Source organism: Copidosoma floridanum, unplaced genomic scaffold (assembly GCF_036245765.1).
Source record: "Copidosoma floridanum isolate Cflo_tuat_1 unplaced genomic scaffold, Cflo_Japanese_pri ptg000006l, whole genome shotgun sequence".
NCBI lineage: Eukaryota > Metazoa > Arthropoda > Insecta > Hymenoptera > Encyrtidae > Copidosoma > Copidosoma floridanum.
Window position 1 is genome coordinate 26,225,865 of NW_028321883.1, and position 23,687 is coordinate 26,249,551.

General features: G+C 38.9%; 1 protein-coding gene across 1 annotated transcript in view; it reads right to left on the reverse strand.

Annotated features, from left to right (window-relative positions):
* Positions 1-2,818: 2,818 nt before the first annotated feature.
* LOC106647148 (locomotion-related protein Hikaru genki-like) overlaps positions 2,819-23,687 on the reverse strand; it is a 37,125-nt gene continuing 16,256 nt past the window's right edge. The window contains exons 3-9 of the mRNA XM_089598833.1: positions 18,779-18,941; positions 15,214-15,387; positions 11,491-11,625; positions 10,057-10,200; positions 9,311-9,520; positions 6,079-6,279; positions 2,819-4,655 (exon numbers count right to left, since the gene is read on the reverse strand). Of these exons, the coding sequence (XP_089454959.1) occupies positions 4,450-4,655; positions 6,079-6,279; positions 9,311-9,520; positions 10,057-10,200; positions 11,491-11,625; positions 15,214-15,387; positions 18,779-18,941 (1,233 nt within the window). The 3' untranslated portion in view covers positions 2,819-4,449. The remainder of the gene's footprint in view (positions 4,656-6,078; positions 6,280-9,310; positions 9,521-10,056; positions 10,201-11,490; positions 11,626-15,213; positions 15,388-18,778; positions 18,942-23,687) is intronic.

Consider the following 23,687-nt stretch of genomic DNA (forward strand, 5'->3'; position numbering starts at 1 on the left):
GAAAAAAATGATTGCTAGTTATTAAGAGACACTCCATGCAATATGGGAGAAGTACAAGCAATCTCGCGAGCAATACTCTCGCGAAAATCGTTAAAACCTTGGTGCGAGAAAGTAGGTCGAGCATACCGAGTTTTTTTGCAACATTTTCACAGCTGCCCGTCCCACAGAAACCTTAGAACTTTCCTCCCATTATTTTGAGTACATTTTCACGTTTGAAAAAGCAGGTAGTTGTTGTACTTGTGAAATTTTCCGCGGATCAAAGTATACGTAAATTTATCTCAAAGTGAACCGTTTGTTTGACATAAAACGTAAGAATTTTACTTTAAAAAAAGTTTTTTTGTGATATTTCACCTACGCCTACTCAGAAACTCTTTTGCGGAATGAAACGTATAAGTACTAGTAATTTCAAAAAGTTGTTTAAAAAGTAAAGTTTAACAGTAGTAATTTTTATGTGTTTATACAGACATTTGTAATTTGTTGATTTTATCATGCAATTAAATGTAAGTCAACTCTAATTGATCGTCAATTTTTCAACCAAAAAAAATAATGAAAAGGAAGACAGAATTAATTATTGGTCTAGTATCAAAGTCACGATACGCCTGAATAAAGCCATGATAGGGCAGAGGAAAGTGTACCTTAATGCCACAAATTTAAGACGCGCCGTTGAAAAATTGCCGGGGAGTCGAGCTCACTCGGGCGCCCATCCATCCGTGATATGGGAAATGAGCCTCGGGCTTCCTCCGGTGCTCATCCTCCCCTTCTCCTTCTCTGCTGCTTCTGGTGTTGCTGTCGCCAAACTTGTGCTTCGAAGCGTAGCCTACGGCACGTGAAATCACGCTTTTTCCCATCGTATTTTTCGATACCCTTCCCTCGAAATCATTTTTTGGATGCTTATGAAATTTCGAGGAGAAAAAGAGTAAGGAAAGACTTTCAGGTGTTGTACGTCTAGAGGCAGATTGGATCCGTGCACTTTAACTTTGATAGATACACGCCATGGTAGTTGCAAGAGCATGAAAAATGAATATTATTTGTCTCGGTTACATCATGCATGTATACTGTCGAGGACTTTTGAAAAACATACACCTCTTTCCTCTTTTTTTTATTTTTGCAAATTCATGATTTTTTTGAAGATGTTTTTTTATTGAATGATTAAATGGAAATAAATGAGTGCAATGGATTGGATCAACTAATAAATACAGTAACTGTTCCACAAAAGCGAGGGGAAATTTTGCACTATTAAAACAAATCACGATAACGTGTATCAAATATAATATACCTAGACAAAGTCCTACACACAGTACGAAAAAAAATCAGCTATAAAGTAGAAAAGTAAAGAAGCCACAAAATGTGGGCATTTGCAGAAAAAAGGAGCGTCACTCGTCAGCAGAAATGTAATAGCCAGAATTTGGAGACATTGATGAAATTCGTGGAGTAAATACATTTGTCGGATTGTGACTTACGTGTGGATGGATTCTGATGCAGAGGATTAAAATTCATGAACTGGAAGGTGTCTCTTATACAATTTCCGCTTCGACTCGTTTTCAATTTATTTATTCGTGTGACGTTTTGTTTCGTATATTCTTTCTCCCTTTGGACAATGTGAGCAGAATGTGAGCCCCATCTTGTTCAGTGAATCTCTTTTTGTAGTTTTTTTAAGCCATTAAGAAATAGCTCGTGAATTTTAAAACTTTATTTCCAGTGATTAGTTTTTTCTTCGAGTAGTGCTTAATTATGCAAGTGGTACGTGTAGTTTGAGAGTAAAGTAATACAACTTTAAAAGGAAAAGTTGGGGATTCAATGAGATAAATGCTTGTTTTAAAGAATAAACATCACTTTTTAATTTTTTTTATTGTTTTACATATGTATTGAGAATAATATTTTAAAATATTTTTTTATCAATTAAAACTTGCACTAGTTAAAATACAGCTTGCACACTTGAACGCTAAATGATCAAACCATTGGCTTTTAGGTCATGAATCAAAGAAATATTCTAAATTTTTATCTAGTTTTTTTTTTTATATATATTTTCCATGGTTATAATGATGTAAGAGTATAGCACCCAAGATTGAAGTAAAGTAAAGCGCCAGAAATTTTTCAAACAAAAACTTAATGCTAATTTTTAAGTGCATGGATTTTGTAGTAAAATTAATGTCATCAAATGTTCAATTATTTTCCAACTTTTATTAATTTATTAAAATTGGTACAAGACGCAATTTCCATTTTTGTAGAAGATATGTTGCATACTATTTACTGTTTGATTTGGAGGATAGGTGAATTTTTCATATTTAATCTTGAACAAAATTATAAACCTATAAACGTGTTCCATAAGCCACGGAGTTATTGGATGTGTGTTATTGGGTAAACTAAAATTAAATTAATAATAATAATAATAATAATAATAAAATACTAAAATCAGTTGCGAGTTGACTTAACTACTATTGATTTGTCTCTCTCTCTTTTTCTCTCTTTGTTTAAGCTAACAGTATGCGAGTTCACCCCACCGTTGTTTCGCACCCACCAGTGCTAGCCATCGTTATTATGCAAGTAAATACATATGCCCCTCTCTCGTATTGCTTGGAGCGAACCTCACCTATGTGCACACATGAAAACATATGCATTTTCGCGGTTGTGAGGGTTAGAAGCCGCGAGGGAAGGGAAAGACAGAAAGGGCGCGTGAACCGGGAATTAATATTTACACTTTGCGCACCGCCACACCGTCACCACCACTGCTCCGTTGGCCTTGGGGTTGGGGGGAGTCCACCCCATATTCATATCTCTCTCCACCATCTGCTGGACTGCCCGACCTTTTCTCTCGCTCCACACGTCTAGTGGCTTGTCGTCGGTTTGTACGACGTGGATTGGAGGAGAGGACCGGGGGTCTGTCGATGAGCGAGTTTTAATGGTGACAAACGTGTCCGACAACTTTTTTGGTACCTCCACTTTTTGACTTTTGCTTGTAATGCCCATCTGATAGTGGTAAACAAAATCGGTCCTCAAAAAAGATCTGGAAGTATGGGTAGGAAAGGAGACGAGAATCAAGTAGTAGAGATCAGCGTTTGGTCAGACGCTCGCGAGCGTGAATCTAGTCTGGTATCAAGCCAGCGATTAATCTGTAGACTCAATTTTTTTTGTTTTGAACAGCAATATAAGATTGGATCTTGACAGAATAACGATCACAACATGATAAGAAATAATGATTTGATCTTTGGTTTCAAGCACGTTCAGAAAAAATGTGAAAAAACAAGTTTTTGATGAAAAAATTGACACCAACTTATTGCAACATATTTTTTCTCTCCATAGGTATTGCTGCTTTAATTTTTAGCTACTATGAGTAATAAGTGCAACAGTAATAAATATTAAATGAATAACATTTTTACTTGCATGCAAGATAAAAAAAATATGGCCAGAAAATAGTGTACCTGATGTAAATAGATTTCTTTTTTGGGTTGGCTGGCAAGTCTAGAAATTAGTTTATATACTTATTCATGTACAAATCCTCACCTGTACTTACCACCTGCTCGTATTTTTTTTCAAAAAGCTCCAATAGCACGCGGTTGAGCAATAGTGACAACATAGTCGGATGGAAATATTTTACTTTTGAATTAGAATAAAGAGACGAGAGACAGAGACAAACAAGTTTTCATGCTCATACTTGGGCATTAGTTTGACTCAAAAACAACTATACTCGGTTGGTCGGTTACCTTCTATTTATGCCAATTTAAAAAAATTCGCAATCCCAAACAGAAAAAAGGACTCCCCTCGCTCTCGACATCTTTTCATCCTTACAATGATTTTTTTATTTTTCTTACCCATAGATGTGCACTCATATTTTTTTATACCAATACACAAATTTGTGCCTTTCACTTTTCAGACGAGTGCATTTTTATATTGACCAGTAGCATTAGCACATTTGCATCTGCGTAGCAGCAGCAGCACTTCGTGACCAAAAATGTTTGTACACGAACTATGCGAGCTAGCTCTATCCACTATTCCTCTCTCATTTGCATTTAGTGTCAAAACGGATAAAAGATAAAATAAAACAAAAACATATTCCTGCGTGAAAACCAAAAGGTATAAAAAAATGTATTTTTGAAATGGAAACAGAGAAGGTATATGCACGTGCATGAGTGTGAAAAAAAAGAAACGACAGTCATCGTTTTTTTGGCAGGAACTCCCGTGAAGTTGACTGTGTATTTTTCTCCAGTGCTGTGGTGGCTGCAGCAGTTGCAAACAAACAGGTCACGTCTCGTGGACACCCTCTCTCCTTCGCCTTTCCTCGAACGTTCACACTTTTTTCATTGATCCTACTCCTATCCTCTCCACCGTTTGATCATCCTGGCATTATTATCTCCTCGTGATTTCAATTTAAAGTTTTTTTGATGTGTTTCCCTATGGCATATCCTCCGAATCATCAATACGAAAAATAATATCCCCACCATATGGCCATCATCACACGTCCCTGTAGGACCGACACGGCGGGGGTGGATCGCTCCACTGGCCGTTTTCTTGACAAGTTGGTTTCCGCACTGGCTCGAGCGGCGTCACGTAGCCCGGCGAGCAGCTCACCTGTATAGTGTCGCCCGATTTGTACCAGAACTTCAGTGGCGCTATGCGCCCGTGGATCGGGTCGCCCGGATAGGGGCACCTCACGTCACCTGCGGACAAATAAAAAGACAACATCCCAATGAGGGGGACTATACCTTCATGGAATTCTTTACAACGATTTTAAGGTTTTGTTGTGCAAGACGTGCTGATGAGTAATTAAACAGCATCCACTCACTCCTCAAATATCCATACAACTATAATTACGCAGTTGATTAAACTTTCCCAATAATAATAATAATAATAATAATAATAATAATAATAATAATAATAATAATATTAATGATAATAATAATGGTAAAAACAGTTTGCTTTGCTTCCATCTAAATAATTAGCTACTGAAACGTATCGCAGCTAACTTCTCGATTTCAAACACGGACTCTCATCGTGAGGTACGGAAAAAGCAGACTCATGCAGTAGCCAAGGTTTAATGGACTCCACATCAGAGACCCACCTTAGGCCCTTCCCTTTTCGCTGCAGCGCGATCAAACGATTCCCGAATCGAAATTGCGTTTACTCGAGCAAATGACTTTTCTCATCTGGAAAGGCAATTCCTGCGTCGGAGCAATTAGTACCTGCGTAGCCGAGGGTGCCAAGGAGAAGAAAAAAGGAGATGGACAGACGTACACGGCGACGGAATGATGTATGAGCTGCGATTGCACCGGTTAACTTTATCTGCTAACTCGAGGGAGGGACGGGGCCAGTGGCACACGTGCTTGGGACAGAAGAGCCTCGGAGGGTCAACGTATGGGGAAGGAGTGATTTGGGGTGTGGGTGGCCGGATATTGCTTTCGCGCTTCTTTTCCCTCTTTTGTTGTCTAGTCATCCTATCTTCCATCGAAATAGCCTATTTCTATCTTGCTTACCTACCTATGCTTGAAAAGGACAAACTGACATCCGCGTCTGTCGTTGAGGGACCAACAAAAAAGTGAGATTGCAATGATCCCGAAAACTATGTAAATACCAGGTATAGTTTACATTGTTTTTCGATTCTCTTTGACTATGTGGTTGCAAGAGATATTATTTTTCTGTTTTGGACCGTAGCCAGCATTTGATGAAAGGAAATGGATCGAAGGTGGTCCAGAACCTCTAGTTTTGGAAGTTTTGTACTGCGGGAAAAGTCGTGCGAATGTACCGTGAGCTGCGGTCTGTAAATATACCTGTGGGGGATGTCCAGCTTATCGTGAAACTCTCACTGATTCTCGAAACGTACAATGAATTTTCTGCTTGTTATTGGAAACATTGAAGTTTGCAACGAAGGAAAAAACATATACAGTAACCACTATCCATTGTATCAGTTTTTTTTTTGGCTTTCCACGCTGTACCCAATGATCCGAGGAAATTTCCAATCAAGTGCTCTTTTATTCCATCCACGAGGATGGACAATGACCAATCAATCGCGAGCCAATTCGCCACACACACGTACACATACACGCTATATATAGACACTATAGAGTACAGCAAAGGGGGACTTACATATTGGCGGCTGGTGCGACCACGTGCCGTTTTCGGTGCAGATGGCTGAGGCGGGGCCAACGAGCTGGTGTCCGGTCAGGCACGAGAAGCGCACCAACGAGCCCACCCGGTGCGTCTGGTCCTTGCGCCTCGACCACTGCTGCTGTTGGTTGTCCATCAGCTCCCCGTTTATGGGCGTCTCAGGCGTTGGACACGTTATCTCTGCAGATAGACAAACGTATGGAAATGTTTTTGTTACTCAAAGAAAAATTTCAATTAATTATCCTTTTTATTATTGAAATTTTCTAACTGTTAAGCATAAATTGCATCACAGTATATCATACATCATCGTGTTCTATTTCACGATGTAATGACTTGTTTTGGGGTCCGTAAAAAAAGATACTCCTAAAACTTGTACCCCCAATCATTGTAATAAGCAGTCAGTATTTCCAGAGATATAATTGTAACGTAATAAACACTTGCAACTGGATAAACTATTTGTTTTTTTTCTCGGGTGGAGAATCAGTTGCTCCGTAGAAAATCGAGCTAATAATATATTGGAAAAAAGAAAAAAAATAAATACGACTGATTCGAGTACACGTACCCCTTACAGTCGGAAGTCCTAGTCGAATTCAAAGTTTTTCAATGGCTACCCCCGATAAACAAGAGCAAATAGCAACAACACACACAGAATGCACGCAAAAGTTTCGAGGGGCCAACCCTACAAGGCAGCACTTTTTCTCCCTGTCCCTCTCCAAGTGCGTCCAACTTCCGTGCCAGTTCTCGACTTTCCTTCCGCCTTGGATGTACGAGCACGTATTATACGCGGAGGAGGACGTTCTACATCTCTATTAGCGAAAACGCCTTGGCTCTGTGTAAAGTGGCCGTGCAATTTCCTCCTTTCGAGTCGTCCCGAGGCGCTCGAAGAGAAAAAAGGGGGTCAACGCAAGAAGCCTTGGAGAGAACGAGAAAGATGGACGTAGGGAAAGGGTATACACTCGCGAGTGACGAGCGAAGAAAAGACCGGAGAAGTTGCTGACGCAAGAAAGAGGGGTGGAAGTGAAAGTGGTCAGGAAAAAGGGGGCGTGGGGGAAGTAGAAAACGAGAAAAGTAAAAGAACCGGAGGTGGAGGAAACAGTTTCAGGCGTCGCGAAAAGAAACGGCAAAGGGTGGGCGCTTTAACTTTTCGGAAGAACTTCGCTGTAGGCACTGCGTGGAGGCGCTGTACCCCATGTGTTTACCTGTTTCGCGGAAAATATACGGCGTGGCCCGATGCCACTGGTAAAAGCTTTTATCTGTGGAAGAGCGAAATGATGATACCAGCCCTTTTTTCACAGCAGGCGGTTTTTCACTGACGGATAATGTGCTATTTTGCCGACCCAAAATTAATTTTTGGGAAAACTATTCATGGCTGATGAATTTATTTGACGGAAGCATAGTACGGGAGACCGACAAATTTTCCAAGTTTTCTATTTTCAAAACAAATTTTAATTACCTGTTTGTTAAAAAATACCCACGAAATTGATGTTTATACGTATAGTCGTTTATTCCACACCAGTTGTACACGAAAGCGTTTTTTATTTTGATCACTTGACTTATTTTATTAAACGACATATATTTTATTCCACCGATGTACCATCAAATACAACGCTATATTCTAACTAAACTATTAACGTTATAAAACTTTAATCATCAAAGAACAGCCAGAGCAGAAAAATAAACAATCCTCTGAAAAAACTTTGGCAGCTGTCCGTAAAATTGTCATTCTCGGTCGGGCCTCGAAATTTTTAGCCGAGCGAACTTTCTTCTTTTCGTTGTCTACGTACGAGTGAACCTATACAAGACACCGTAGCCAGGACCCTCCCTTTGTCAGGAGCATAGACCTCGATTTTTTACTCTCCAGGAGAAGGAGAGATGGGAAAGAAAACACGACGCGGAGCCTCCCGCTTCCCGAGGACACGTGGAAAATTGAGCCCTTGTTATTTGTAATTACCTTGGCTTTTATCGAGCCTCCCCTTTTCCCGGTCCAAAAGACTCCGTGACCATTTCGTCAAGGGCTACCGTTTTCTCTTGATGTTGATACCAGTTGTGTGCATCGTTGCCTTGTCGGATATTTGTTTGCATTTGCGAATTGAGCAAAGTTAAATGAGTATCCAGTGGTACAAATGTACTTATTTCGTGCGGTGCAATCTCGGACGAAAAGCAATAAACGAGGTCTGACGACGAAATTTGGTGTTAGTCGAGCTATGATAAAACAACTCACGTGGAAAGTACACAATATAAGCGTCCGTAGCTATCCTGAAACACGTAACGTAGAGACGCTACTTTAGGCAAGAAGTTTCCGTGGTCGAGGCAAAATTTTCCCGGAGCGTCCGACAAAATCATAAACCAGCGTCCAACTCGAATTCCAATAAACCGAGCGTGACTGTATAAAAGCCAAGAGTCTTCTCGAGACGCACTACAGTGGCTCCGGAGCCCCAGACACAAAGGAGGAGGGCTCTCTTGTATTTAATTACCCTAAAAAAGGTAATACGGCCCTGTTGTCCGTATTTATACTTCAGTCGTTTGGAATTGACGCTTCGTTGAGCAGTTTGAGGGGGTATTTCGACGAGGAGCTTTACAGCAGCTATCACTTACGAGGAACTCAACAGAGTTGGACTTTCTAAGCAAGAACCCGATTATCCTTTCCTACCCTTACCCATTCAATTTAAATAACACGAGTGAAAATGCACCCCCGTAGATAAATCGTTACTCTTTGATGCACCTCAATTAGCTTCTCGACACTCAATATTATAAACTTACAGACTTTGATTTCCGCGTGTAAGACAATACACGCAACCAAACGTGAAAAAGGTTTTTTCGTTTTCTCTTACACTCGATAGTAAGCGCGTACGAAGAGAAATAATTAGAACTCATTCATTGCATCCCTCTGTACGGATGTGTTTTTACTTTCTCTTCGGCCGTGACTCATGTAGGTATCAACAACCAGATAGATACGAACGTAGTGAACAGTTGAAGATCGCCCAGGCCTTTGGTGAGAGGAGGAATCATGATTAACGATCATGTGCACCCCTCGAATCTTAATTTTCGTTGCTCACTGTAGCCATGCCGTAAAAAACAATACTGTAGGTACGCGTTTTAGATAAAATAATAATAATAATAAAAGGGAGTATTCTAAAGTTTAATTTATCAGTCGTGAGAATTAATTGTAGTTGTGTAATTGATTATAGGCACTTCTCGGACAATAACTTACCCAAGCACTTGGGCACCGGTCCGCTCCAGGTGTTGTTTCTCGTACACTTAATTTTTTTGGGCCCAACGAGCTTATGGCCCCACATGCAAGCGAAGGTCGCCCGGCCGCTGTAAGTGTTGTTGTGCTCGAGCAGCAGTAGCTTGGGGTTCATGGGCTGAATAGGCGGACATATTATCGCTTCGCAGCGCGGCATGTTAGCCGACCATTTGCCTGAAAAACAAAAGTTCATGTGCACCCTTATCAACTCTTGTTGGTGTTAAAACTTTGTCCATGAAAATACGTTTGATGCGTCGAGGCTGAGTTTTTTTTCAAAGTAAAAAATTTTCAGGTATAAAAATAATTCGTGGCATGAAAGTTACGCATTGAAGCACATAAAATGTAGTTTCATGGCATCTACAATACATGAGTATCTATTTTTTATTTTCTCTTTTGTTTTTTATCACTGGAGGGAGAAAAAAAATGTGTGAAAAAAAAAAGAAGAGAAATCGCTCCTCGTTCCACCGAATCGCTACACGTTCCGAGTCTTGTGATGTACACAGATGAAACTACTTGAGATAAGTGAGTCATTTGTTTCTTGACGACTTGGGAGAGGAAGAGAGCCAAGGTTTGGAGATAAGATCGAGGAATTCGAGGAATGGGACCACGAAAAAGGAAGGTACCCGAGAAACAAATGGTCCCGTACAATATTTAAATTGTACAAGTGTCTTAATCTCTTAATTCACTCATATGAGACTAAATACACTCACCGTTGTATTGGCAAGTAATGCTCGATGCTCCCTCGAGCCGGTGGCCGTGCGGGCACTCGAACGTCGCAGCCTCGCCGAGTCGCGGACCTTCTATCTTCGCAATCAGAGGTGGCACTGGTTTTCTCAGCTGAGGGCAGTGCACATCTGAAACAAAATACACGATTTGTCGCTTAGTACTTATTCAACTGCTCGCACTGTCTCTTAATTGTTTATTTATTATTTATTTTTTTCAAGTTTCGTGTAGTTATAATAAGTTAGGACTTTTTTACGCTGGTCGGCTTTGGAGCTTCAGGGTAACGAGGAATAGGAAGTATTTTTGGCGACTACGAGTTGACCCAAATCTGGCTGGGATTCATTTCCGCATCTACGACCACGAATTCTATAAGCTCGGCCAAGGCCTTGATTCTCATCCAACTCTACAGTTTTATTGATTTGGTTCTGTTTGACGTCTCGAGGCACGTTTTACCAACGATGCGATAAAGGGTTATTATTTTGTAATTTTTTTAATTCATCTACTTGACGCATCGATGAACAAGTTAGATTTTCACCCTCACAATTTTTTTTTTTTCAAACCGAGATTTCAATTCCACGAACGATCGATAAATGTGAACCAGTTGAATTCAAAAGAAGTTTCGAAACAGATTTTTGCTTCTCTGGTGGAAAATTCAAGTTTCATTGAGCAGGGAGAGAGTTTAAAAAAAAATTCAATAAATTTTCTTCTTTCACTTGAAACGCTTCGAGTTCCCTCTCGACTCGTACGTGTGTGGCATTTTGAAAATGCATCGTAGACCTGAAAACCACCATCATTCAGATGGCAACTGTAACTTTGGATAGCGGACAGAGTGAAAAAAGTATTGCTCGAAATCACAAACGCGCAAAGTGAAGTCTTTGTACACTCGATATCTTTGAAGCGCACGAATGTGTCTCGGGGAGAAAGTGCCGAGTCGCGTTTTGGAGGTGTGCACTTCACCAAATGTCACTAGCAGCACTTGACTGACAGTCGCTTCTGGCTGTACTATAATATATATAGTTGTGTGCGCGCAAGGAATAACGAATGTCGTAGGGCGATTTTTGGTCAAACGGACGTGTCAGAATTCGAGGCATGGGATAGCGCAGTTGCTGATGGACAACTTTTCAACCGTTTTTGCCTGGAAATAAATGTAAAAACCTTTTTTTTTGTTGCCAAATGAATCATTTTAGAAAATTACAAGTAACGAATCCCTCTGGTTATTTTTCTTAAAATTATTTGAACCATGTGACCAACCTGTTATTATTTCAAAGCTCCAAGTGGTTGTCTCCAACTTTTCATAGATTTAGATTTATAATTGCCACTCTATTGGCCCATCGATGTGCTAGTTAACATGGATTTGTAAAATAAGGCTACCAATTGTTATGTTTTCGTCGACCACAGTCACCAAGTGTGTGTATACTCACCGACGACGTGTACCTTGATGGAATTCGTGAGGCCTCGAGGTGTCGTGCAGGTATAGATGCCCGAGTCTTGGGTTTTCGCGTAGTATATCGACAGCCGATACTTCCAGTCCCTTTCGATCTGGGAAATCGCCCAGCCTGAAAACAACACAAAATTCCTTGTGTTTACTGGACTGTTAAAATATGAACAAAATCAAACAAACTCAATTGGAAAGAGAAAACATTCAATGATAATCCTTAATAATGCTTTGGGTAACGTTGCACTCTTAAGTTATGAAAAATAAGAAATTTTTTTTTCATGCCATTGTCGGTTGACCTACGTAGCTTAGTTGGCAGTAGTGTGGGCCTTGCAACTATAAACGACCGCTGTTTCTTTGTTTTTTAAAGTAGTACGAAACCAACCAGCAGTGATAAAAAGTATAGTAAACTTTTAAAATTTATAGGAAACGTATCGCAACGACAAAATACCTTTGTAGCTTTAATGAGAGTTTCCAAAAAAAGGAGCTTTGAATACCAGCTTGTTTTCATGGTTTTCACAAAAAAAGATAAAAAAAATTCTCAAAGCTGGCAAACAATTAATCACCACCTCCCTCATCACAAAGGCACAGCTCGAGCATCGACGCCAACGTGCGCTCCGCAGTTCAAATATCGCACGGTTCGAGCATATGAGTGGGCGGACACGAGCTTTTAAAATGAAAGTGAGTAAAACGAGTAATGGATGGAGGGGCGGGAAAAAAAAAATAAAAAATTTCCAGCTCGTATTGGCGTGCGTAGGATTTGTAAATGGAAATTTTTGATAAAGTCGACGTGTGAGTGGGTGTTGCTACGCACACGGGAACCCAGGATTATTTCGCCCTGAATATTGGCTCGTGTAGAGCCCTTCGCCAAACAAATCGAGCGCCGAAATTTTTTTTGTTTTACACCCATAAATCTCATGCACCGACACCCTGGGCATATTTTTTCATATGCTCCCGTATGAATATTTTGGGTACACACGTGAGATTTTACGTGTAATTTCGCGTTTGACTCACCAACGGTATTAATTATAGGCCCTATTAATTTATTTGATGTTTTCGGGATAATTAATAGCGTGGATTTTGGTGAAATAATAAAATCAAAAATTTAATGTTAATACGCTCACTTAATCATATCTCACTAAAAGTCCGCCTGTTTAATAGTTTCATACATTTGTACATTTTATATTTATCACGAGCAGTGGGATAATTGAAAAAAAAATTAATTCAACTCATACTACGAGGTAAAACGAAAAATGACGGACTCCGAATTACGAAATTAAAAGCAGTTAACGTAAAAACATGGGTAGACAGAAATATACATTAATCTCCTTCGAACATAACTACACACTGTTACACGAAGTTATTTATACCCCTGAAAGGTGTCCCCGGACGATTCTACGCTCAACGTTCTATTCCCCATACGCACACGTACACCCGAGTCCCTCCCGCAAATTTCTCCGTCTAATTAAATCGGTCCGATAAAACATATCCCCCGTTCCACCGCCACCCTCATATTTCGCTGTGCCCACGTCACGCGAACACACACACTGGCACATGCATCGCCGAGTGTACGGGAACGCGAGGAGGGTCAGTCCACGCCAGCCAATCATCTTGGGGAGTCGGTGAAATTGACGGCAACGAGCGTGGCATGTGTGCGAGCGATACCGGTGGTACCTGCAGCGGCATTAATCTGTCTGGCGGTGCCGCCGGTGCTTCTACCTTAACTACACTGGACGCCCGTCAATGCTTCATCGCGATGAACCGGACGATTGCCTCGTGCTCTGCGTGTGCGTATTGGCGATTCCTGACGTAAATAACTCTAGCTTCCTCCCCCCCCTTGACTACGAGGGATGTTTCTGGTGTTGCGAGATACAAGGGATGTCGGGGGAGAGGGTCGAAATCGATTTGTCTGCACGTGAAAGCCGAGTTATTCAATGATACGGATTTTTAAGTGGTATAGACACGGTTTGGTCAGCCGGATCGATAATTCGATACATACAACCCGTTTTAGATTTAAATGTATAATATCAATGTAAATACATGTCAGATGTCAACGTATTTACATAGAAATCAAAAAATTCTAGTGGCGAATACAAAAAAATTCGCTCTTGAACTTTTTTTGCTCCAACTCTCTCACTCGTTGTCGACTACTATTAAAACGGGAAATAAATGGCTCTGGTAGATTCACGGACATTGGCGATAAAAATTTGGGTGTTTTAGAGAGCAAATGGATTCGAAATTGATCGCAGGACCAGTCAGTGGCATCAGGATAACGGAGAAATCATACGTATGATTGATGCAGATGAATGAGATCGGCTTCGACGCGACGTAGCTTCCATGTGTACCTGTTATCTATACGTGTGCAGTTATCCATAACAGACTAGGCTGAAATTTGTCCTAGCAATGGACACAATGTAGGTACAACTCGTGTGTCATCATCGGGAGATAACCGAGCATCGCGACATATTTTTAAAAGAAAATTCTCCAGGAGGGATCAAACTAAATAGTCACGATTACGTTGGGGAGCGTTTGCATTAATTCCAAGACTAATCACCATATGATAGAGGGAAGGGGTGGACGGTGAAAGTAATGGTCGGATGGAAAGTGGGGATGAACGGGGTGGTGACTTCGGCGACCGGCCGTGCCCGCAATATATTACGAGATGACACTACGATGGGGGAGGACGGAGACTGTGCTTATTTTTGCGTGTATGTACACACGCGTACTACGTCCGTACATGCGAGGAGGAATTAAATTTACGGGTCGCGGCGAAATTCTACGCTGTTTGAATAAGCGACTGGTGCTGACTTCCCTACCCCCCCTCGGTTTTTCTTCCTGTTCTCACACGGTGCGGCTGCAGAATTGAATTATGTTTCAGCCTGCTGCTATCACGTGGTGTGCGGGGTGTTTGGAAGACGTGGTTTAGGTTTTTATGGAGTGGTGCAACGAGACTTCTTTTGTCCCTCTAGTTTTCTCTCCTTGTCTCGCTCGCTAGCTCTCAGGGTCTGTTTTTTTTTCGTCGGACCAACAACATTTTTAATTAGGTCAGTCGCTCTCTTAATCTGCTCGTGGCAGTGGATTTTTTTTTTTTTTTTTTCAACAGAACCTCTGGAATGTCAAGTTTTAAGTAATTTTAACTAAATTATGCATGATATTTGTAGTATGAAATTTAAAAATAAAACTTCTTCGTGAAATTAGCGAACAAAGTATACTTTTACTCATAAAATTCTGATCAATTTTTTGGGTATTTAGTGCTATTGAACCATATGATGATGCACACTCTTGCAAAGGCTGGTACTCGAGACTGATTTAGTCTTGAATCAATAACTATTAACAAGTTGTGACTGTACCAATCGACCTACCAAGTTGTCCTAGGTGATACGTAACTTTAGTTCATTTTCCAGGAATAATTCAATTTCATATGTACATTTTTTTATTAAGGGTTACATACATTGTTTGTTTATACGAGAGTTTATACCGTGTGAGACAAGAAAAAAACATTTCAAAACATTTAAAGCAGATTCTTTCTTTTATAAAATAAAAAAAGGAATATCAATCACAGCTTCGCGATAAGTCAGCAATCCCCCGTCTTCCAAAAAGAAGCAAAATAAATCTAGCTCAACTACAAAAATAAAAGTAGAAGAAAAACGTGGAACAAAAACTACAAACGAAATGTCTGTGGGGAAAAAAGTTTCAGAGCTGTACTTACCAGTCAAGTATTGTCGAAAATTCGAGGTCCAGGTCCACTCGGGGTTGCCGAGGCGCCTGGCAAAGAGACACTCGAGATGCAGGATACTCCCAGGAAAGACGGCCAAGGAGCCCGAGGGCTCGAACGTCGCCGAACCCGCTGGGAGCCCGAAGAGTATCGTAGGCGGCACATCCTCTGAAACAAACATCGTAACGACACCACAAGGCGCACTTTATTGCTTTGGCGGAGGCTACGGAGGCTATCTATCTGTGCATGTCGCAGGGGTAGGATATTCTTTCGCATACAACGATCTCTTTGATTTGTTTTTTCGGTTTTTTTTTTTTTCGAACGTGACCGAAATTTTTCTTTTTTAAAAATCCTTTAGATCTTTTGGAGGAATTATCATCTAATGCTCGTTTTTATCCACCAGACCTGCCTAAGCATTTCACTCGCCTCCCCGAAACTCCCTTGTTAACAACCCATGGTAGCTTTCGGCTCTTTATCTCCTTGTACGGGACGCCTTCGTCATCCATTTGTAATTCGCATGTAAAATGCAGAGCAAGGGTCCAAAAAGAAAGCTCGACGAGCTCTGCATATTTACGAGTCATCCTTTTGTGGTGTCTCACAACGTACGCGCGCGTTAGGGAGTCCACAAAAAAACGGCTCATCGGAAATTCTCTACTCTCTGGACGCCTTCGTTCACTTCCGGGATAATTTTCCTTCTCACACGTGGGTCTCTTCAAAGAGTCGACCTCTGACATTCACTCCAGAGGTTTGAACCTTCTGTTCGTCAAAGCGTGCGTGGAATAAACGGGGAGTGGTGATTATGAGGCGAGCCATTGACTCAGGGAAAGCTTAAATTCAGTGCAAATATGACATAGTTTCAGAGGGATCAGAAGAGCCGGAGGAGGAGAAAAATAGGAAAGAATCGGACGCAGTAGAGTGTTTTTTTTTTTTATTTGCTAAGCCACATTGGCAAACTAGAGGAAGTAAAGCTTTTATTAAATAAATAGTGAATGAACCTTTTTTGAATCTCGTTTTGTTATTATGAAATAGTTGTCAAGTACAAGATACCAAGGCTGTGAATTTTTATTAATAATTAACGTATCCCCGTAATTTACTGTTTTGTTAAGAAAGAAAACTCTGCTACTTAATTTAAATGAGCACTAAAGTAAAAACTGAAATAACATACTCCTACGTTAATACGTGTCAAGTGTTAGCTCGTATTTTTCAGTAGTTTTTAAAAAAAAGTGTACGAGAAAAAAAAAAAAACTTGACAAAAGGTACAAGGCAGTAGAAAAAGTGTGCTCTCGTAGAGGAAAAACTTGAAACGAAAAGGAAAAAAGAGAAATAATAGCAAAGCGTGGCGCCTGCACTGTGTTTACTTTACTCCCTCGAAGAAAACTCTAAATATACGTGCGAACGTACACACGTGAGCGCTTGCACATATAGTAATTTAAAAAGTAAAAAAAAAAACTACTTTCTTACGTATACGACTGGAAACTGCGTTTCAGACGCCTTGTAATATATCTTCGTGCGTCTTACCTCGAAGTCCGTCGAAGAATACTAAGAGACGTTGAAAAATTTGCTGGTTTTTCAAGTCATATTAACATTTGAGGAGAAAAACGTAAGGACGCAGCAACCTCGGCTGTTTCTTATGAAAATATTGGAAAAACCAACGTTTTTGATGTTCACACGCACAAAGAGATGTGAAGAGTGAGTGGATGAGTTAAGGTGTACAAAGATGGTCTGGAGGTCTTTGATGTCTGGATGCGAGTAAAAAGTCGATTCGTAGCTGATGAAAATATGAGTGCTTGCATTGCACAACCGTATATTTCTAGTTTTTGTTCACCTATGTAGATACGATGCAGTTAAAGAATGTATCATTATATTTTTTATTATTGTTATCTATTTAGAAATAAAAGGCTCTCAAGAAATCACAAAAGCGTACGTTTTTATAATTGTCTGACGAAAATTGATGTATACTACTTACATTCATGTCAGTCCAGCTCAAATCCATCAGAAAAACGAAAGTACGAAGACAAATTTTCTCTTGCAAAAACGAATTCACTTTTTCACTAGTGGCTGACCAAATTCAGTATGTACTACTAAACAGTATGTTAGTGATTTCCAAAGAATTAAAAAATAGTAAATCAGAGATGACAAATATTTGAAAAATCACAAAAAATATTATACAATGTAAAGAACAAACGCGCCAATTCATTTGTTGTGCTAAGTAACATTTTATTTAAAGAAGAATTCGAAGAAGATAATGATAAAAAACTACAAAAGGAAAATATATTTTTTTGATTATTACGAAATCAAATTTTTACGAAATGGATGACAAAATTGAGTATACTTCTGAAAATCAAGTTAAGTGGGTTCTAAGATAACAATTATAGTAAGTTACGAGTAAAATTTTTTCTTAAATAAGATTAAAAAAATTAAAGTTCTCAAGCAAGTCTGACCATAATCGAGCTATATTACTGTGAAATTACACCAGTGAATCCTAAAGCAATTAAATGTGGAGAGCAACGAGGAATCTTAATCAGAAAAGCACATGGTCCAAAGGATAAAAACTTGTCGGGAAATCTGAGACCGCGACAAAACGAATCTCTAACTACGTGACAAAACCAAAATGCAAATTCGCATACGCGCCAGGACCACCCATTTCTTGCTTTTAGTGGAAAGAGCAGAGCACACTAACATATTCATGGCTCTTGGCACAGTGACGAGCTCATATATACGTGTTCGGAAAGTTAATGGGAAGGTGGTTGGTAAGGCATGGGTGGGAGTGCGGTGCCTTTGTCATGCCTCTGTGTGCATTGCCAAACATTCAGCGTCGTCGTAAGCACCACTGCACAGGGAGGAATAGAGAAAGAGAAGCTTTTCATCGAAGTTTGACGTTTTGTTTTCTTTTTACGTTTTCAGGATTATTTTCGGATAAAATATTTCTGCCAAACTATGTTCATGCGCGCGTGTATTTGTGCACGACTTGATTTGCCGACGAAGCTGTATTTGAACTACAGAGCGATAAATCGAACAAGTATTGGAACTAAAATACAAGATGAAGTCGTGAAACTATTGTAGAAATACCTTTGGTTTATTTTTTCTTTAATTTTCTACATTTCCATAAGTAAACGAAAATCAAATTATTTTACTTTAAGTGGAAATATTTATTTATGGTCAAGCATACTACCAAGTACTATACACCTTTTACTTTAGAGCAAATTCATGAATTATTTTGTGATGGAGGTAAGAGTGCGTTAATTCAATGAGAGAAAATAAAAAATTTGTTAGTTAAATGGACTGGCACAGTTCGTAATTCTTGAATATTTGGTATCTTGTATCTGATGTGATCTCGAGGAGATGGATAAAAATTTGAAAATAAGAGGAACTACAAAATTACATCCACGAGATACTGAAACTTTTGGAGATATGGGCAGCGTGATAATGGGAGCTTATATCTCATTCCTTTTTTTTTACTCTTTATCGTGAATTTTCTATTTTTCCTTCATTCTACACAAAAGATAATTTGCACGCATACAATCTAAGGTAAAATATGTGATATAAAGTAATTATTTACCGGTGTAATTAGATATGGCAGTTGTGGCTATACAGGAAGGCGGTTTTCCACTCCAGACGGCGTTGCGGCATTTGAGGACTGTGTCGCCGACGATTTTGTACTTGCCGATCTCGCGACATCTCACTGTCACCTTCTCCCCATGTGGCACTGTGATTTCTCTCAACTGAAAAATTGAAAAAAATAAAATAAAATAAAATAAAATAATAATAATTCGGTTAAAAATTTTATTGAGGTACTAGAAAAGTACTTTATATTTTTTAGAAATATGGAGAGTTAAGAGACTTGCTGGGATACAGAGGATATTACTTTTTTTACTCGCTGGTTTCTTTTTTTTTTTTTTTTTTTTTTTTTTTTTTTTTTTTCTTAACTGTCGCTTAGGTAAAGCTTAAAAAATTGAAAAATCGATTGAAAAATGGTACGAATGAATTTTTAATTTATTGGAACTAAAATTTACAAATTCTAAAAAAAGCTAGGCATACAGGCTCGTTCATCTACAAATATACTCGCTTCAAGAAGCCAAAAGCTGAGCCAGGAAGAGTAATTTTGGCGAAAAACTTTTCAACCCCAGAGAATATCGTCGTAGTTATCGTCCCTCCTGAACGTATGATTTTGTGATTTCAGCGCCAATGGCAGTCTGGATATGCAGAAGATGTGCAAGAGAACAACGTCCAAGTCGTGATCGGAATGCAGACTCGTCCTTTTGACAAATAGAAGAAATAGTTTCTCGCACCACTACTCGCTTGATATTTCAGGTATGGATTTTCCTCAGTTGGTTGACACGCATTAAAAGACCTTCTAAGCATTTGTGGTCTTGCTTACTGATCTCCCTTTTTGGCTAATAATTTTGGGGGCTGTCCAGGGGAGATTCCATATACACTCTGAATTTCCCATGTCATCCTTGAGGGGAGAAAACATCGAGGAAGTCCTTTGCACAAGGTACGGACGGTTAATCGAATTTTTTCCGTGACTTTAGCCGCAATTTATCAACGTCACGACGGTGACTTACGTTAATATTAAAGCAGATCTCAGACTCTTCTCAAATATTTGGTCGTTTATTTCTAAGCGTAGATAATATGAATCTCTGAAAGTTTTTAAATTGAAATGTCTAGGTATAGCCTATCGAAGTCGGAGAGCTATTTATTATAACTGCAAAGTCACTTTATAGGTGTATGTTATTCCGTACTCGATGAATGAAATTTTATACAGAATAATTTAAACAATAATGTAACAATAATGATAGTGAAATAAAACACATCACAAATCTAAATTAGCCAGAGATAGAAGTGCTTACGTGTTGCACTATTGAACCAGAAAATTTTCAAGTTTTAAAGAACATCAGGCGTGATCGAGAATTTTTACGTGAAGAGACAGTGCACGAGAGTAATGATATCACGCTGGGGTGGGGTATTCTCTGGCTCAGAAATTTGGCACTAGAATGAGATGCCTTGAGCGACAAGGTATGCCAGCGCTTGATTGGACGAGCTGAATTTTTCGCCGAGATCGGATGGAATTTCTCTTTTAAAAGGATTTTTACCAGAAATTTTTTTGTTCGTCATGACAGAACAAACAATGCATTGAGACCACCAAAATATGTTAGAATGAAGTAAGCGAATTTTTTTTAATCTCAGTAAAAAAAGTTTTTAACATTCATAGGCCAGGAGACTGAGACGAGAGAACTTTAAGGATTATTCGAAGAATTTTTGGCATCTTCGACTCAATCGCTTACGTATTTGATCCCGACGAAATTAATAATAACATTTAAATAAACAAATCATGTAAATTGTATTCATTGTGAGCTGTATCTAGCATCATGAAAGTGTAAAATAAATATATCTCAAGCTGGAACAAGAATAGAAATTTTTGTTTTCGTTCAGCTGCCAAAAGAAGGTAGAAGTATACTGAATAATGTTTATTTGAGTTTTAGTTATAAATGATAAAACATGTCTTTTATAGTTTTACAAAAACAAGACTATAAATAACTATTTAAAGTAGCGATAGGGAGAAAGTAAGAATGATTAGATTAATAGTATTAGTACAGCATAACAAGGCACTTTTTCGCCAAGGCAGTACTAAAAAAGTTTCATGTGCGTTGATCACCCGCCGGTAGTACAACCCCCCTACTACCACTATTTCCTTCCTACTCTTTCACCTTCGCAAAATCTACAGTATAACACGTATGTGAAAAGTCTTCTATGTACCATTGACGAGTAAGCGAACGCTGTGGCTATCGTCATTGGGGAGAGGCGCAAAATACCGAAAGGCCTCGAGGAAAAAGAAAGGGAGGGAGAAAAAGAGAGAGAGAAATAAGTCGTGCGGGGCACGTTGCAATCGACGACGTCGGCAATTTCCACCACTGTCCGTGTATACGTACAGCTGCTGCTACGGTGGCGGAGTCAGGTGCACGTCCAGTTCTGCTATATTAAAAAAAAAAGAGAGACATAGACGCTTGAAAATACTACAAGAGGCCAGAAGAGACGAAGAAACAGCACTGGCCTGGAATAACACGGCAAAATGGGCATAGCCTTTCTTTCGAATGGGATTTGTTCGAAGGGGCACACGTAAGCACATTGTGATTTTATCACTGTATACTTTCATTTGCACAACTGTCGTTCTCTTTTACTATGCTCCACAAGTTGGTGCTCATACTTTTTGCGTGTTTAACATGACAAATTTTTTTTTTTGTTCATTCGTGAGAGTTTATTTAAAGATTTGATAGTAATGGACACGTATGATTAAATTTGCTAATAGAACTGTATATGTTAATAGTGGTGCTCGAATCGTAATTTTATGGGACTTAATTTTTTTTTACAGATTTTTGCTTCACTTTATATTTCTCGCTTTCTGAAGCGCTTCTTTTTCTCAACGTCAATTTTTATGAAGTTCCGTACACTTTACCCCAAAAGATTTGACGTTTAATTTTTTTGTCTCATCTTTTTCTACTAAGTTTCATTACTGCTGATTTTTATCAGTTTTAACGTAATTTAAATTCTTTTGTTACAACTGAACTCAAACTAAACTACAATTTATTAAACAAAAATTGATTATATTTAACGTAATCGAAAAGTAATAACAATTATTTCTCTGAAAAAATTTGTGAATAATGTTACATAAGAAAGTGAAATTAAATTTTCAAAATTCACAGCTGTCAATAAAAAAGTTAGAGAGTTACGTGCCCTAAAATTAGTTCAGTTTTTATCGTAATATTTTTTTTTTTTTTTTTTTTTTTTTTTTTTTTTTTTTTTTTTTTTAGCAAAAAATTTAATGAACTTTACAAACGATGAACGTAAAAAATTGCGAGACCTTACTGGACGAACAAAAAGGCGAAAAAAAGTTGGAAACTACGGAAGTAGGTCGCGGAAACAGCAATCCCTTTTACTGCTACTTCCTCAGCCCGCATGTTGCAGACAATTGGCCATTATAAAAAAAACTCATTCAAATACTGCTTGGATCAATTAGGGGTGCAGATAAATACAAAAAAATTTCAAAACTTTTGACTGCAAAATGAGTAGAATATAAAATACTCCTACAAATAATTTAAATTCAGCAACTAAACATTTTTTTACCTGCTTGAAAGTACATTTCTGATTACTCCTTGTACTGTTTATGGAAAACTATGGCTCCATGCATAATAACAAGTAATCAGCTTAATGTATTACAATCAAATAAATGAAATGTGTCTCTGAATTACAATACACTACTCTTACGGAGAGATGAATCTTTCTTTGTATCCTTTGAAGTCAGTTTAAATAAATAATCGTAGCTTTCATTCCTCGCTTATTCATTTTGCCCACTAACGAACCACATAAAAAATTATTAACGCTAAACAAAGAGATAATTTATAATAGTTAGCTGCAGCAAAAGGGGAAGAAAAATTAGAGTCTGGAAAATAATTTTTTCGCTCTCGCAACAGCAGGAGAAAATATAATAAAGAAAAAAGAGATATAAAAAGGCGCCTCGGTTGGTGCGAATCGTTAGCGATAGCAGGAGTTTCCTTTCTCACTGCTCTCGCCGGCCATTCGAATGCAAAGTAATCCAGTAACGCAACTGCAAAGGCAAGGCAAAGAAATTCACTGTCAAGATGAGGAAAAAGAAGGGAGAGGGTAAAAGGGCTCAGGGATGAGTTCAAGTGCCTGTGGTGGGGCTACACAATGCGCCAGCTATAGCTATCTGGACGGTTCGCCCACGAGGCGCTGCCCCCGATCCCTTTTTGCCTAATGGATTGAACCGAATAAATGCCTGAGACCTTATTTGGTTACAAATTGGCCAGTTGGCGCTTAAGCTTTAGCTACGTACGTGTATGTGTGTATATATACACATGCACCAAATACCGTGGCAGTGAGATAAAAAGGGGACGCTTTCCTTTTTTCCGCAGCATCCGGTCGTTCAGGGGCAATGTATGTATATAGAACTCTGCTTACCCCTTTTTTATACTGCTTGGTTGCTTCTATCTATTTTTAATGAGTTTCCAGAAAAAATTTAATGGTTGATTTTTACGCAGCAGTTTATACGTTCAAGGTCACAACTGATTCTTTGAGAACAACATTATACCTCACTGAGTCGTTATCCTTCTCTGCTTATTTACAAAATTACATCTTTCTAGATCATGTATCCCTGATTTGATTACTACTGAAAATGTTTATTAGAGTAACCCGTCCCTTCCGTTGAAAGGTGGTAGTGATCTTCAGTGATACATGTTGTTTACATAAATGTTATTCATTCGCGAATAAATGTACTTCCACGCAGGATTACAACTAATCTTACTAAATCTCTTCTTTTATGTGGTTTTATATGCGGCCACTTTTTACGCTAGTTTGACCTTACACCTATTTTTTTACATTCTTTGCACTAAGAAATAAGCAATTCGAGAATTAAAATGATTTGACAGCCTTCAAGACTTTAATTAATTTTG